Here is a 16439-nt window from a genome sequence, read left to right on the forward strand (position 1 = left end):
GGCGTGTGGCCAGATGCAGAGACCAGATCTCCCTCGGCACAGGGCGCGTGTCGTCCACGAGGCGGGTGGCGGTCGCCGGCTGTCTGCGCACCCTGCTATTGGCCGGTGATGATTGCCTGGAACCGACGGACGGACAGACAGACGGACGGACGGAGGGACGGATGGGGCAGACGGGGAGGGCCTCAGTCAGCCTCGCTGGCCGTCAAGAAGCGGGCCCAAGAAAGCCCCGCTTGCGGGCGGTCGAAGCAGAGCGAACAGGGCACCTGTTCCCGATGCGCATGACCGACGGGAGGTCCTTTGTGGCTGCCGCCATCCCTTCTGTCCTCGATGGCGATCGCCCCCATGGAACGGGACTCTGCCCTGCCTGCCCTGCCCCGGCCCGGCCCAGCCTGGCCCAGCCCGGCTCGACTCAGCTCGGCACGGCTGGGATCGGCCCGGCTCGGCCCGGCTTGGCTCGGATCAGCTCAGCTTGGATCGGCTCGGTTCGGATAGGCTCAGCCAGGCTCAGCTAGGCTCAGCCTGGCTAGGCTTGGCTCAACATGGCCCGGCTCAGTTTGGCTCGGCTCAGCTCGACATGGCCCGGCTCGGCTCGGCTCAGCTCGGCTTGGCCCAGCTCGGCTCGGCTTGGCTCAGCTCGGCTTCCCTTGGCACGGCACGGCTCGGACTGGCTTACCTCGAATCGGCACGGCACGGCACGGCTCGGCTTGGCTTGGCTCGGCTCAGCCTGGCTCGGCTTGGTTCGGCTCGGCTCATCTCTAATCAGCCCGGCTAGGCTCGGCTTGGCTCGGCTCTGCTCAGTTGAGCTCGGCTCGGCTGCCTGCTCGTCACTCTCGTGTGCCTCAGAGGCTATACGCTCCCTCCCTGGAACTCCAGCGGGGAAAGGTGCCAGGAAGGCATCCCGCTGGCAGTTCTCACACTGCCCCGGTAGCCAGCTGAAAGGCACCACAGAAGTCTGGCTTCCTGGGCTGACGTGGTGAAACACTGATGACTTCTTTTGCACACCCCATGGCCAACTCCAGCGGGGAAAGGTGCCAAGAAGGCATTCCGCTGGCACTTGTCACACTGCCTTGGCAGCCAGCTGAAAAGCACCACAGAAGTTGGGCTTCCTGGGCAGAGATGGGGAACCGCCAACTTCTTTTGCACATCCCATGGCCAACTCCAGCCAGGAAAGGTGCCAGGAAGGCATTCCACCTAACCCTAACCCTAATACGCATGTTCAATAGCGTTAGTGGCAAACTAAGGGCAGCGCATGCACATCATAAGGTTGACGCCCCGAGGCGTGGTTTCTGGCAGCACATGAACATTACCAAATCGGCAATTACGCATGCACAGTCAGAGTTCTGTCATAATTAAGGGCAGCTCATTCGTATAATGGGCTTGACGCCGCGGGGCGTGGTTTCCATTGGCGCATATTGGTTACAAAATCGCCTCTTACGCATGCACAGTGGGGTTTCTTGCAAAACTAAGGGCAGCGCACGTGCATAATTGGCTTGACACCGACGGAGTGGTTGCCATAGATGCATATGCATTACGAAATCGCCTTTTACGCATGCGCAGTGGCATTTCAGGAAAAAGTAAGGGCAGCGTTTGCACAGAATCGGCTTGACGCCGCGGGGCGGGGTTTGTGGTTTTGTATGCTTATTACAAAATCCGCTTTCACGCATGCGAAGTAGCATTTGTGGCAAACTAAGGGCAGCGCATGCGTAGAAGTGGCTCGACTGAAACGACCCAGGTTCGGGTCACGCCAACGGTAGAATCTTTCCCTCGCGGAGGACATGCGTTCGAGCCCCATGGTCTGGTACCAATTTTTGGTTGCCAGATGGCAGTAGCGCTCCACTAACCGGGCGGCTGCAGTACCCAAATTTTTTCGCTAGATGGCAGCAGCACTCCACCAACCGGGCGGCTGCAGTACCTAATTTTTTTTTCGCTAGATGGCAGCAGCGGTCTTCAACCGGGAGACTGCAGTATCCAATATTTTTCGCCAGATGGCAGCAGCGCTCCACCAATCGGGCGGCTGCAGTACCCAAATTTTTTCGCTAGATGGCAGCAGCGGTCCACCAACCAGGCGGCTGCAGTACCCAATTTGTTTCGCTAGACGGCAGCAGCGAACCACCAAGCGCCTGGCTGCAGTATTTAATTTTTTGTTGCTAGATGGCAGCAGCGCTCTACCAACCGGGTGGATGCAGTACCCAATGTTTTTCGCCAGATGGCAGTAGCGATCCATCAACTGGGCGGCTGCAGTACCCAATTTCTTTTCGCTAGATGGCAGCAGCGCTCCATCAGCCCTGTGCTGAGCACTGGCACGGTGGGCACGGGCTGAGATCTCAGCCCAGTTTACACCACCGGACCACGGGAGCTGCTCGCTGCCGCTGCAGGTTTCACATTGCTCTGCCCTTTTCCCACTCGCAGCCCAGGCATTAACACTTATTGCCTCCGTATGCAAAAGCACCCACGTGGCTCAAGCTGTTAAATCATTTCTGTATGACGCATTCCATTTTGCTGTGCGCAATAGGGGTGCATTTGCTCTGCTTGCATTTGGAAGCACGTTAGTAAGAGCAATTTTAAATATATTTTTTTTAAATAGAAGAGATTTTGCAGGAATGCACTTTTTGAGTAGGAAAAAGCGAGTAGTGTGGATATGTGGCTTAGGAAAAGCTCATACAAGGTTTTCCCCTGCACAAGTAAGCCATTATGAGGTGTTGCACGGTTTAACCTCTTGAGCTCACAGCCGTTCCGTGTGACGGGAAAGTGAGGTGTTACCAGAACGAAGGGGTGCAGACTACGCGGCAGGGCTGCAAGGTGGGGCAACGGAGAGGCGTCTTTCCTTCACTTGCGTCTCCCCGCCCCCCCCCTCCCCCAGGTAGCCGCTCTCGGCACAGCCCGCACCCCGCGGGCATCCCCCACAGAGACCCGGGGGCCGGCAGGCTCAGAGGAGCCCGCGGCGGCACCGAGCCCCTGCCCGCCCCGGCGCAGACCGGGAGCCCCAGCCCCTCCTCGGCCGGCTCTGGGTCGCGCTGCCCGGCGGGGCGGGGCCGGCGGGCGTGGGCGGGGCCGGCGGGCGTGGGCGGGGCCGGCGGGCGTGGGCGGGGCCGGCGGGCGTGGGCGGGGCTGGCGGCGGGCCCGGCCCGGCCCCGGAAGGTGGGTTCATTTCCGGCCCGCGCGGCACCCTGGGGCGGCTCTGGCGGTGCGGGGGTTCCCCGGGAGCCCGGAAGACTTTCGGGCCGGGACGTGCGGCGGCGGCGCGCTGGGTGAGCGGTCGGGCTGGGGGCGGCCGGGGGCCGGCGGGCGAGCCCGGCGGGCAGAGGCCGGCTGGGGGGGACGTGTCGGGCCGGCGCTTGGCTGCGGCAGGGAGCGCCTGGTGCTGGCGGCGGGCGGGCTGGGGTGAGCGGGCTGCCAGCGGTTCTCGTCTCCCCGGCAGTCACGGTGGTCAGCGGGCTCCTCACGCTGCTGCCTTTTTTTTTTTCTCGGAGCTGCGCTGCTGCCTCAGTGATGAGGCGAGGAGCGGCGGCGGGGCGGCCCCGGTGCTCCCTTGTGGCGGCGGGGCCCGGGAGGGGGGTCGGCCCTGACGCCCTGCCGCCCCCCCCCCCCCCCCCCCCCCCCCCTCCGGGCTGCCCGGGCAGCCGCTGCAGCTCTGCGCGGGGCTTCGTCTTTCCCCCAGCCGCTGGCCGGGGCCGTGGCAGCGGGCTGGGGCGGCCGGCCCAGCGGGCCGCAGAGGCTGCCTTGGGGCCTGCGGTAACGGTGTCGCGGGGGGGGGTCAGGAGCCTCTTCCCGTCTCTGCGAGCGGCCAAGCGAAAGGAAAGAAAGCCGGCGGGGGAATCCGCCCCAGACTGCTGATTTCTCTAAAAAGTATTGCGAAGGGCGAGCGTTTAACTACCGGGGAGGGTTGGGAGGCAGCAGCTCAGGTGTCTGGCTGATCCTGTGTCGTGACAGTCAGCTCCTGGGCCAGAGCAGCCGAGGGGAAGAGGCCTTTGGATTTGCTTCCCAGCAAAACGGGGCTCTTTTGTTTTTTCTTTGTACCTAGGTCCATCGGAATTGTACATTGACAAATCAAGGGAAGCTAAACTGAAGGTCGGTCTAGATGTTACTTTTCCACATGTGCCTTGTGCTTGTGAGTCGGACTGCTGACTGGGGAGGGATAACTTTTGCACCTGCCGAGGGCCCACGAGGCTCCATGTGCCCGCTGCTTCAGAGTGCTGTGCTGCTGCTTGGGCAATAATTGGACTGTAATGCCAATGCCACATGTTAGCCTTTCTCCAGAAGTTACAAAAGCAGAATGAGCGTTAAGAATCTGATTACCGTTTCACTAAATTCAAAATAAAGTTGCAGGATGAAGTGACTGGAAGTGTCCTGCAAGTCTGACTGGGTATTGCTGCCGTGCATGTTATCTGCCTGTCTACCGATTGCTCCTGCCTCTTGTTCTGTTGTGGTAATTCTTTTGGGTAACACGTTGGGCTCTGAGTGTGGTGCATCTCGACTTCCTCCTGATCCCCCCAAGATGTTATCAGTCTTTGCCTTCCTCACGTTTCACAGCGCATGGGAAGGCCAGAGAGGCTGGAAGCCTCAGCTGTTGTGTGCAGAGAAGCTGTCAGCCTTCTAAGAGAGCATGTAGCCAGCAAGCGCATCGTGGTGCTTCGGTACCGAGCTGATATCACAGGCCTCAATCTTTTTTTTTTTTTTGTGAAAAGGGATCACAAGGAAATGTGCTGATGTTGAAGGGGGAAAGGTGGTGGGGGAAGAGGTAGGAAGCAGCTTTCAACCAATTTTAGGCTTAACTCCTGTGTTCCTGAGAATGGTTCTGGGCTTTGTGGCATTGCTTTTGGCTTTTTGCCTTAAACTATCAGTGTGCACTGAGCTGCTGCTTCTTAGGGAACTGTGGTGATACAAATTGTGTGCATGCCAACCTTCCTGAAGGCCATAGCTGTATTTTACCCTAAAAAAGCTTTCCGTAATACTACGCTTCTGTTAGGATGCAATTTTCTCAAATTCCCTCTCCCCTTCAAGGTGATTTTCCCACACACCTCCCGGCAGTAGGACTAATGTCACCTCCTCTTGCCCGCTTGGGCTCGGACTAAAATCCCTTCCCTGACTATTCTTCAGCTTTTACAGCCTTTGAGCCTTCCCTTGGGCCTGGTTGATAGTCCTTTGCCATTTCACCCTGTTCGCAGCCAGTGTGAGTCTAGCTACAGACTATCTCAAAGACTTTCAGTTACACGATAAACCTGCTTTTTTGTAAATTAATTTTAGCATTTTAATTGCTTTCAAAGTGAACTACAGGAAATCCTGTCCGCATGGTGGCCTAGCATAAGCAACGATGGAAAGGTGCATCAGATGTGACCTCCGTGTCAGCTCGGCGTGCCTCAGACAGATTGCGTTTGGCACTCCGTGGCATGCTGCGTAGCTCCAGAAATCAATGCTAGGGAAAAAATGGGCAAAAATAATAGTCACGTAGAAACACAAGTTAGGAAGAAATGCTATAAATTAAGTCTTTCTGTTGATTGAGGCAGTTGATCTTGCTTGTGGATCTTTGGGGTGTGAACTTGATGCTGAACGGCTCGTTTTTCATTTGACATGCCTTGAATTATTTTCAAAGAGATAGAAGAGAAGCTTATGAAATAGAATAGGTTATTGAGTCTTCCTAATACGCTCACAACGATTATGTATAAAGCCAAAGTGAAGGATGATGGAATAAAGTTCTGTGCTTTATAAGTAAATACAGTACACTTAAACCTGATCTCCGTGGAATGTCCTAGTTATTTCTGGTTTTAAAATCCAAAAGAAGTTTAGGAAGTTTCAGAGGTTAGTATTGTGGGAAATAAATGGCTCTTTCACAAAAAATTCCACGTAAGCAAGGCTCTTTGAACAATTCTTTTCGAAATCAGTTCTAACTACTGCCAGTTAGCAGTTTAATGTTCAAATGTATACTTGCCCTCCTATAAAGCAGTATTTCATTTGCATTTCAGTGCTGTGAGTCATGACAAATTTGGGAAGAGCCCGAGGGAAACTTTTCATCCTGAGATGCAGAAGGTAGGAGGTGACTTCTTTTTTTTTTTTTTTTGTTTGGCTGTGGCTTTTTATTATTTTCTGGAAAAATAAGTTGTTAGGTATAAATGCCAGTGGTTTGTTTCTTTTGGTAGTAGGATAATAATGAGGAGTAGGGTTACAGTTACAAAATCAGCTGTCTTTATCAGTTGAACTGGCTACTTCGAAATTAAAACAAATACACAACTACGTTACAGGGGGGTTTGTGCTGTCTTCAGTACTGGTGTGCTCAAGATACTGTTTTGTTTACAGGATTTATTAGCTCTTGAAGAGCAAGAGGTAAATGTAACCTTTTCACTCCTAGCACTCACTTGGTGATGTATAATGACTTAGATATCAATTGCTTATTGCAGTAAAAAAATGTGGTGTTTCTGTGCAACATCTGAGATTTAAAATGATTTTGAGCACTGGCATAATTTATCATATTAATAGATGACCATCTTAGTAATATCATAAAATTCATAACCTATGATCAAAAGTAAATTATTAGGTATCTGCTACTTGAGCATGTAATGGAGCTGGTATGAAGTATATATTCCCGTGTGTAGGACGTATACAAAAGATGTATATAAAAGTCCTTAGAGGAAACATTATTTTAGGTCTTTTGTGTGATTGTCTGTTTATCCTATAATGTGTGGTTTTATTTCTCAGGGACCTGTGAATTTTAAATTTGGAGTCCTTTATGCTAAGGATGGACAGCTTACAGATGATGAAGTGTTTGGCGATGGTGTTCAAAACTCTGTTCAAAGGGTTCAAAACTCTGCTCAAACCTGTGGTACGTCCTGGCTGTATTAATTGGGGGAAGCAGGAATTTGAGTCAAGCAGCCCTTATATTAGGTAAAACGGAAGGATTAATGGTTTTCACTGCTTAAAATAATCACTGAAACGTCATCTTAAGTGTGGGTCTGGAGATGAGAGATGTCTGTATTTCTGTTCTTAACAGGACAAAAATATGGAGCCTGTTCCCATAATGAAAAGGAGCACTGGAATTCCAATGAGTTTCCTGTCGGAGGTGAAGGATCCCAACACAAAAGGTGCTGTGCTGACAAAGGCTGGGAAGTACACAATACCAACTATTAATGCGCAAGTATGGAATTAACTGGACTGACCAAAAAGTGAAGAGAGTAACCGTGCATAAATGTATGAGTGGCAATGCAGCCGAGGTGGCCAGCCCCTAATTAAAAGGGAGGAACCACTACCTTCATATCTTAACCTTAAAATATGCAGTACTTTCCAATATTAAAATAGGGTGGCACTACTGTTCATGGTCCTGGAAGCTGGCTGACCTTGGGGTATGCTAGGAACCTGTATTTCTGCAAGACATTTCAGTACTGTTTACAGTTGGCATCGTTCTCTTTGAAAGCTCATTTTGCTTCTGGTTTACATTTCAAAGTCTTCTTGCAAAATTGAATAGCCGTTGGACTGAGATTTCCTCCCCCTCTGACTTTTAGCAAATGTCATGTGTGAAACAGTCTGAAGTTTTCCTGTTGCTATAAGCTAAGAAATTACTCCTGTGTGCTGACAAGAGTGGCTGTTTGAAAATGCACTCGGTAGCACTTCTTTTTCTGTTGTGGATCTCCTGTCGCACAAGCTGTAACATAAGACTTCTTACAAAATGAAATTACACTGAGACTAACTTTACCCTGATCCAGCAATTTACATTTACCCTTTGGCAAAGGAGAGATGGGATTCCTTTCCCCTGCTTTTCTTCCTCTTTTCTTTCTTTTCCACTCTGAGCTGACTGGGTAGTTCATCCTATGGATGGGAGAGTTCTGCAGAAGGAAAACTGTTACCCCCTCCTCCTTCTGATGTTGTGGCTCTAGAAAAGTCATTTAACCTAAACGCCTGTGTTGTAGAGAGCTAATGTGGAGTGAGAAGACTTCCATCTATTATTTTCCTCTGATAAAATCCAAAGCTTGGAAAAATTTACCCATCTTTCACTTTTTTTTTTCCTTTCCCACCCACCCTCCAGGGAAGCTTATGCTAGAGAGAAAAAGGAAAAGCCTCCCTCTTTACCAGAGGAGCTGCGCTCCTCCTCCATATATGATCCCATTCCAGATGACTTGTTGTGTCCCCTTTGTAAAGATCCAATGATAGATGCAGCAGTTATTCTCTGCTGTGGAGCAAGTTATTGTGACGAATGTGAGTAATTTAGAGTAAAACTCCTCTCCCATGTCTTTTAATCCAAAACGCCACATCGGATCTTCTGAAAGCAGGAATAGGAGATCACCTGTGCTGCCATGTCTATTTCATACTTAAGTATGCCTGGAGTAGGAAAAGCCTCTTCTATAAAGGAAAAAAAAAAAAAAAAAGGCCAGAAAACTTTTTTCCCTTTCTGTGTATCTAGTCAAATCTTCTTCACATGTGGAAGGACGAGTACGAGAAGAGTGCATAATTGTGCAGGTGATTATTAGATATGGAATGCACGTAGTTTGTCCACAGCCCTTTTTCTCATACACAACTACAGAGCCAGCTCTGGTGACTAACTCTGGTCTGCCACAAACAGGCAGTCAGGCATTTAATCTACATTCTTTGCCACGGGAGAGTTGGTTAAACCTTCAAAACTCGAACTGACTCATGGCTTTTTGGGATGTGCTTTGTTCATTAGCCTTGATGTTGGTGGCTTCTTCCTGTACTAGACAGCGGAGAAAAGGCTAGTCCAAACATCAGGAAGCAGCTCATTCTACATCTTCACCTGTTACAACAGGGAAATGTCAAAACTGTATAGCGATTTGCTGCATACTAGACATTTTTTACACTACTGAACATTTATAGCTTCATGCTCTCCATTCAGGACCATATCCACCCATTAATCATCTATGTGTTAGTATAATTGATGAAAACCCCAAAGATTTCCTCAGTTTGGCTAAAAACTATTTTGATGCTTCTAATTACACACAGGTATTAGAACAGCTTTACTGGAATTGGAGGAACATACTTGCCCAGCGTGTCATCAGGCAGGTGTTTCTCCTGATGCTTTAGTTGCCAACAACTTCCTGCGCCAGGTAACATAATGACTTTTTCATAAACTGTTTGTAAGAAAAGTCTGTTTGTAAAAAGCTGAAAGGGAAGAAATTATTTACATCTCCTTAAAGAAGGCTAAACTGAATAAGGCTGCATTCACTTGTCAAATGCATTATCTGTAGTTAGAGAAGCTGACAACTCTTTGGAGGCAACCTGGTAAATTCAGGTCACGCTTCTGTGTAAGCATGCTTGCCTGTCCCTCAAATTTGCTGTTAACACTGAAGTACTCTAACTACAGGTACTCTGAGCTACCAGTCCTTAATAGCAGTGTGGCATGTGATGTGTTCACATATGTATCTGTATGCTGCTTTACTGTAGGCTTGGTAGACTTTACAGGAATAAACAAGTCATTTTACCCTGTGGAGGCTTTTCTTCATCTATCTACTGAACTGTCATAATCTGACACTTCAACCTTTTTGTAAATGTTCTTCTGCCTCTAGGCTGTGAACAACTTCCAAAATGGAACAGGCTACAGAAAAGGGCTCTGTAAAGATTCAGCAGCAGCAGTCACCACCACCACTTGTGACTGTGACACTTGCTGCTTTGGTGACTGCCACCAAACTTTCTAAATCTTCCTGTCAATCAGCAGTGTGTTGGAAGAGAAGGTAAGTTTTATTTCAACATATGCTGTTGAAATACAGTATTGATTAGAGCTTATTTTCCAACTGTTTGCACTTACTCACAAGGGCTGTCCAGTTCCAGTAGCAAGACAACTGGCACTACCATGTCTTCTGCCCTCCCCCAAGAGCAATCAATACCCACAACTGGTAAGTGATTGTAACTTTAGAATTTCTTTAAGAAAATTACCTTCAGATGAACTGAATGGGATTTTTTTTTTTTCTTCTTCCCAGTCCAAAAGGTCATCCAATGAGAGCCAGTCCAGTTTTCTCAGCAGGTGGCAGACCAGGCTGGGGACTGTAAGTATTTCACAGAAATTCAGTCTGTGACTATTTGTAACCTGTTAAACCAGGCTGTAACACATACATTACTTCTACAATATCTGATTTGTAATGAAATGCGTATGCACAGAAAGCTGTGGAGAATACAAGTGGTAATTCATTTTTAAGTGGCTCAGTTTGAGTTGGCTTTAACAAAGGGGATCTGTGCTCGCAGTAAAATTATTTTTTAAAATATTCAATTTCTTAAAATATTTTAAAAAATATTTCTTATAAATAATAAAATTATTTTTTAAAATATACAAAAAAGATACAGATATCATCTATCAGATAGTATACTATCTGAAAAACACTTTTTGAGGAAACTAAGTATATATCACAAAATTAAACATAATGGCAGAATGAGGTGGAAAGCCACCCTTTTGATTACTGGCTGGATAGGCCTGAAGAAGCTGACTTCCCTAAAAATAGAATGCCTCCAGCATTCTATTTTTAATTACTTAGTTGGTAGTGATTGAGCAAATTCTTGGAAGAGTCAATGCTGGGTTTTTATGACCATTTTGAATTTTTTCAGTTTAGTCATCTCAAATAGCCAAACTACTTTCTCTCAGTTGGAGAGAGAGGAGTCTGTTTTCTCTATTATTGCCATGCCAGGTTAGTCCTTCCTTTTGGTATATGTGTGTTACAGATAGACTGTAAGCGTGCATCAGTGCTTATAAAATCTTAAAGATAAAACAAAACCCAGCATCCGTCCCAGAGATACCTAAAATTCTCAGATTCAGTAAGCCAGGAAAGAACAGTTCAGGGACAAGACCAGGCCAAACAGATCCTCACGAGGCAACAACCTAGGAAGTTTACGGGGAAGACATTTGAGAGAAGATTGGTTAGTATCTGTGCGGTACTTCGAAGCTCAGAAGTGTATTGAGGAGTGGCAGAGGAGAGCCTTGAGCACGTGGCACCTGGGAGATGGGAGTCTCTTTTAAGCATGGGCAGCCTCTTCCCACAGTCACAAAGCTGAATGTAGGGGGAGAAGACTGAGGCAACTGCTTGGGGTGAGGATGTGGAAGGCAAATGTGAGGATCCAGAAATGAGGGTATGTTCATGCTCAAATAAACAGAAAGCTGCCAGAAAAATGCTGAAGTTGAAGAAGTACTCACCACCATGCTCCCGCTTTGCTTTATTTTCCAGGTAATTGCTTTGCATGTCCCTAACGGAGAAGCAGATTGTCTAGAAGAATCAGGAGGAGTTTCAGTCCACCTCTCTATCCTTAGGTGGACTGGATGGTTCAAGGGATTAGCAGTGATGGGAGCTCCACATGTATGTCACTAGCTCAAAGATGGCAGGGATTACAGGTGACTGATAGTTATAACTGGACAGCAGTTGTGAAGGAATAGGTGTTCTCTTTTGCCAAAGCTTCTCTGTAGTGACATCCTTCACCTCTTGACAGCCCTGAGGAGGCTAGAAACTGAACAGGTGTAGATTCCTCCGTCTCTGTGCTCCGATTTTAACTGTTACCTCAAAGCACTTTGGAGAAGATACGTAAGAGAAATTGCTTTAATGTTCTCTTTGTCTAATCTCACGTGGGTACAGATTTCAGCCTGGACTGCAAACTGGTGCCTTTCACTCAGGTTTTGTTGACATTCGTAACATTTTTCTTATGAATTAAAAAATCAGACTTGTATGGAAATCTTAAATTGGAGGAGGAATGAACATACGTGGAACAACTTGTGAAGAAAAAACTCAAGATAGCTGATGTCTTCTGTCCTCAAAAAGCACTTGGGCAGGAATTGGAAGAACTCTCTGCTAGTAATGCTGTCAGTATCTTTCCCAGAGCAATGGCATTTGGTCATGTTACTAGAGACTGAGTTTAGAAGCTTTTAGCTAGGATTTTTCTTGAAATGTGGTCACTGTCCTTGGTTAGAGCTAGAGGTATGTGCAAAATTTGGCTACAACTGGCTAGAAGTGGGGTATTTTGCATCCTGCACAAATTGCCAAATACGTAGTGAAGTTAAATAAACTAAGCTGGCATTTTCAAATGGAGCTTTACTGTCTCCAGCCTAAATCCTATTTTCTTGGTGTTTGATGCCATGCTGTAGCCATTAAGACTTGCTCTTTTTGCATCTTACTGCAACAAAAGTGATTTGTGCTGCAGGTAGTTGCTGGGTAGTGACACATCTGTATGTTCACGTACCAGTAGACGCCAGTATACACCCCTGAAATCCATCCATAGCTAGGGTAGTTCATGCGATAGAATTGAGTGGAAGCAGACTTACCCTTCCTGGGTGTTTTTACACTACCACAGCAGCAGCTGTTCTGGCTCGTAAGCAGAAACCTTTACATGCTGTCATGCTCTTCGGTTTGCAGTAGCAGTATATCAGCAGCTGAAAGAAGCTTTGACATAAGCATATGGAGAGGAAAAAAACCCAAACCTAAACAAATTTGGGAGAAAAAAAAAAGGTGTGAATTACTGTTTTGAATTAACTTCATAAATTTCTTTTGTTTTTTAAGGTCCAAGTCTCCATATACAACTTCATCTCACTCTAGAAGTTCGCATACCTACTCCAAGTCAAGGCCAGGTTCTTCCCACCCTTGCTCCTGCACTCTTATCATCTAGCCGTGCCCCCTCTCATTCCTACTCACGATCACCACCATATCCAAGCAGAGGCAGAAAGAAGTCAGAACTGTTGTTGTAGGTCAAGGTCACATGGTTATTCCCACTCACAGTCAAGATCACCCCCCTACAGAAGATACCAAGCATGGTAAAGGTCTCTAGTCCAGTATTTAGAGGCCACTCTCCCACTAAACAGGCCACACATTAAGGGGAAGGAGAACGTGTTTTCAACACATACACAGAAGTTCCACCATATGATGTGAAAGCTTACTCTGGCAGATCTGTAGACTTCCAAGATCCATTGGAAGAGGAAAGATACAGAGAACGGGGAAGGAACTATAGAGAACAGTATGAAAATTTTTACAAGGTCTATGCTGTTGACACTCAGCCTCTACCTGTTTCTCTAGATAGATTTGGTCCACCTGGGACCAGACAAGAAAATTTGCAGGGATGTGAGACAGAGCCACAGAAATCATTATAGGGCTGGAAATCACCCTGAAGAACCTTCTGGATGGGAGAGGTCATGGCATCAACAATCCTACAAAATCCAAAGAGAAAGCAGTACAAAATCCCCTGGGAGATGGCAAAGGAAACAAGCACAGAAGACACTGGAAGAGAAGGGGATGATAAACAAGGATTTCCCAAGGCCGAGTTGTTAGAAGGTGCAAAAAAACCAAGAGAGCCCATTATAGCAGGAGATGTTGAAAGAAGAACATATATCTAATTTATCCACTATTGGTAGAAGTAGGACATGAAGGAATTACCACATCAGACCCTGATAAGAATCTTGTGTCTTTGTTAATTCAAAGTAGAATCAGAAGATACTAAATAGACTGCTTATCATCTTAGCTAGTGGACTCACCCTTTCTCTTGTCTGTTCCCATAACTGCACAGCTTTTGAAAAAACACCGAAGACTTAGAAATCAATAAAAGCCATTTTATAAAGCATTATGAAAGATGACAGCACGTACTTTGCCCGTTACGACTGGACTGCATGCTTTTGTCCTCTTGGCATTAGTTCTACCCGAGGAAGCCCCATTCAAAACAGTGAAGAAAAGCCAGATACAAAATGAACCATCATTAATACCATGGAGTATAACAAGGACAACACTGCACCACCCTGAGATGTCCCCTCCCTGCACTGCCCCAGTGCTACAGGCATCAGCTGGAGCCCCAGGGGAATAGGGGCCATTGCCAGAGCCCCACAGCATATCACCCCCTCCCTTGCATCTGGGCACAGCCAGGAGCTGCAAACACACCTGGGGGGCACACAGGAGGCAGGAGAAGTTTATTCACTAACGCTCGTGAGAAATCAGAGAGTGAGCTTGCCACAAGGCTCACTGCCCAGATGCGGTAGGACAGGGGGGTAAAAGGGAAGAGAAAGGCAGGAGGAAGGACAGAGGGACATAGAGGGAGCTGGAAAACATGATGCTGCAAACAAGAAACAGACAAGGAGCAGGAAAAAGGTGTAAGGAGAGGAGAGATTAAGCAAGTAAGGGACAGAAAAATATTTAGTAAGTAGTAGACAGACAAAAAAATTGCAGTGCTCTGCAATGTGCTGGAAGGCGAACACAGGGAGCGTGAGGGAAGGGTGGCAAATGGGGCTGTCCCAAGTACAGTAGAAGGCAGTTTCTGTATTTATCCACTTCCATGCTGTTTGGTGGAAATCAAAGGCACAATCAATAACTCTTTCAGCCAGCCTCAGCTGACAATTCTTCCCAGTGCTCATGCTGCAGAAACAGCCAAGACTGGAAGTAATTTTTTGTAACAAAGGTGCATTAGAACTTCCTACCCCATTCCATCTTCAACCCAGCAACCTATCCCAGACACACAAGGTTACATCCTTATGCAGCAACCAACAAAGCCTGCACCCACTTCCTTTACTAGAGGTCCCAAGATTTCAATATTGTACCAGTTGTACCATGTAGCTAGCAAGCACTCACCCTGGCCCACAGGGAACACCCCCCCTTCATTTTCCAAACAAGATGCACACAGAATTCCACATGCATAACCCACCTGACTCTAGAATGGAATAGTTCATTTGCAAGGAGCCTACAACAATCATCTAATCCAACTGCCAACAACACAGATACCATAGCCAGAATTGAACGCCCTACCCTTCCAACTCCATTATTACCTTACTACATGCTAGATGACCCAGAACTCCAGGCTTCTCTGTTCTTCTGAGCTCATTAAGCTCGCTGAAAGCTTTCACTGCTCATCCTTTGCTGTTCCAGCATCTTTCTAGACATCCTGTGTTAAAGACACTTGTCCAGAGATAGTGGTATCAAGCGTGAAGTAACTTCCTCGTAATGGAAGAGTGGCAGAACAGCCAGAACCACAGCCAGGTTTGGGAAGAGCCTAACAATGCACAAGACAAAGGACATTTGAAATACAGTGTAGCACAAGCAACCTGGAAAATTAAGCTGGCACACAACAAAAGAACAGTACACACAGAGTTGCAAAAGTCAGAATTGTGACATGGAAAATCATGCTCTCACCCCCGACACAAAAGCAGCTGTAGAACCCCAGGATGGACACTTGCAAGCATCTCCACCTGAGGGGGCTGCAGCACAAAGGACTCACAATGGCACTGCACACCTTTGGGCCCTATCAACCCCACAAGTCTTAACTGTGGGGCAAGGCACTCTCAACTCCGCAGCTTATTCCCACCCCCATGCTGCCATCCACACCTCGACCTGTCATCACTGGCCTCACTGGGGAGATCTGGGCCCACCACTGAGGATCAGGTACCCCTGGAAACAGCTAGAACCAGCAACAAGCTGTAGCCATTCCCTATGTCTCCAAACCCAGGGAGAGAACATAGTGCAGGCATGAGACAGCAGCGGCAGACAAGACAAACACCCATTTGCACAGACACTTACGTGAGCATATATATGCTTTGTGCTGACACAAACAGCACTTGCACAGACCAACAAGGGCTTACACAGACACCCCCACAGACAGAGATCTCACAGCTCAGGTCTACGGAAGACAGCAAATTGTGGCTGCTCCCAGCCTCTACCCTTCTGTAGCTAGGTGGGGACCTGGGTTGCAAGGCAGAGCTCTCCTCAGGGGAGGCAGCTGGGGCTGGCAGCAGCATTCTTCCCAACTGCTGCATTCAGAACCTCTGCTCTTCACTGATTCCACCAGTATTCCCCCATGTCACTCCTTTGTTTGCACTGGAGCTCAACAAGGCTGCAGGACAACAAAGTGACAATTGACTTGAACTGAATTTGTACATGGAACTGTAGCTACTTAAATCACTCACCTCCTTGGAATGCTATTTGTTAAAAGGACAAATTTTTTTTTTATAGTACTCTTCAAGTAATCAATTTAGTAGGCTATCAGTGCTCATGCTTTTAACTCTAAATGTATTGAGGGCATATGAAATACTGTCTGCTTCACTTTCTGATGGTTTAGTAAGCTATACCAACTAACTCAGAAAGGATTAAACATTTAACTTTTATAATAAAACCTGTATTCACTTTCTTCAGAAATTAGTTAGAATACATTTTCACATATGTCTGGCCCTTCACTTTTTAAACTGATGTCTGGAAGAAAGCTATATTTCAACTAATGGTTGGAATGATACTTCTGAGTGTTGGCACTGAATACTCAATGCCTAAGGTTACCAGAAGGAGCACAGAAATGTGCAATTTCCTTAGCATTCCATTTTCTTTCAAGTCTCACAGATGACAGGCCATCTTATGTAACGCTAGCAAAGTTAACTCCTAAAATCACGTGAGCTCATTTCAGCTGTTAAGGCACATCCTTCCTTCTGCACAAGTTAGTTTTACATACTGTAAGAATAAACTAAACTCAAGGTATTTCAACATACTGCACTCTGCAGATACATTGGTACTATA

At 47.3% G+C, this 16439-nt stretch overlaps 1 protein-coding gene across 6 annotated transcripts; it reads left to right on the forward strand.

Moving 5' to 3' along the window:
- Nucleotides 1-5327: 5327 nt before the first annotated feature.
- Nucleotides 5328-16094, forward strand: LOC121093153. Of its 6 annotated transcripts, XM_040605041.1 has the most exons (10): nucleotides 5328-5413; nucleotides 5961-6024; nucleotides 6691-6814; nucleotides 6983-7073; nucleotides 8012-8181; nucleotides 8941-9044; nucleotides 9504-9668; nucleotides 9750-9830; nucleotides 9915-11311; nucleotides 12468-16094. In XM_040605041.1, exons 1-7 carry the CDS (start codon nucleotides 5388-5390, stop codon nucleotides 9630-9632), a joined length of 708 nt encoding a protein of 235 aa, XP_040460975.1. In that variant the 5' UTR covers nucleotides 5328-5387; the 3' UTR covers nucleotides 9633-9668; nucleotides 9750-9830; nucleotides 9915-11311; nucleotides 12468-16094. The 6 variants fall into 6 exon arrangements, 1 of the variants encoding a protein (XP_040460975.1); XR_005829497.1 differs by lacking the exons at nucleotides 5328-5413; nucleotides 5961-6024; nucleotides 8012-8181; ... (1 more) ...; nucleotides 9915-11311; nucleotides 12468-16094 and having other exon boundaries at nucleotides 6330-6876; nucleotides 6983-7126; nucleotides 8941-9620; XR_005829499.1 differs by lacking the exons at nucleotides 5328-5413; nucleotides 5961-6024; nucleotides 8012-8181; ... (1 more) ...; nucleotides 9915-11311; nucleotides 12468-16094 and having other exon boundaries at nucleotides 6330-6876; nucleotides 8941-9620.
- The last annotated feature ends 345 nt before the right edge of the window (nucleotides 16095-16439 follow it).

Source organism: Falco naumanni, chromosome 8 (genome assembly GCF_017639655.2).
Source record: "Falco naumanni isolate bFalNau1 chromosome 8, bFalNau1.pat, whole genome shotgun sequence".
NCBI lineage: Eukaryota > Metazoa > Chordata > Aves > Falconiformes > Falconidae > Falco > Falco naumanni.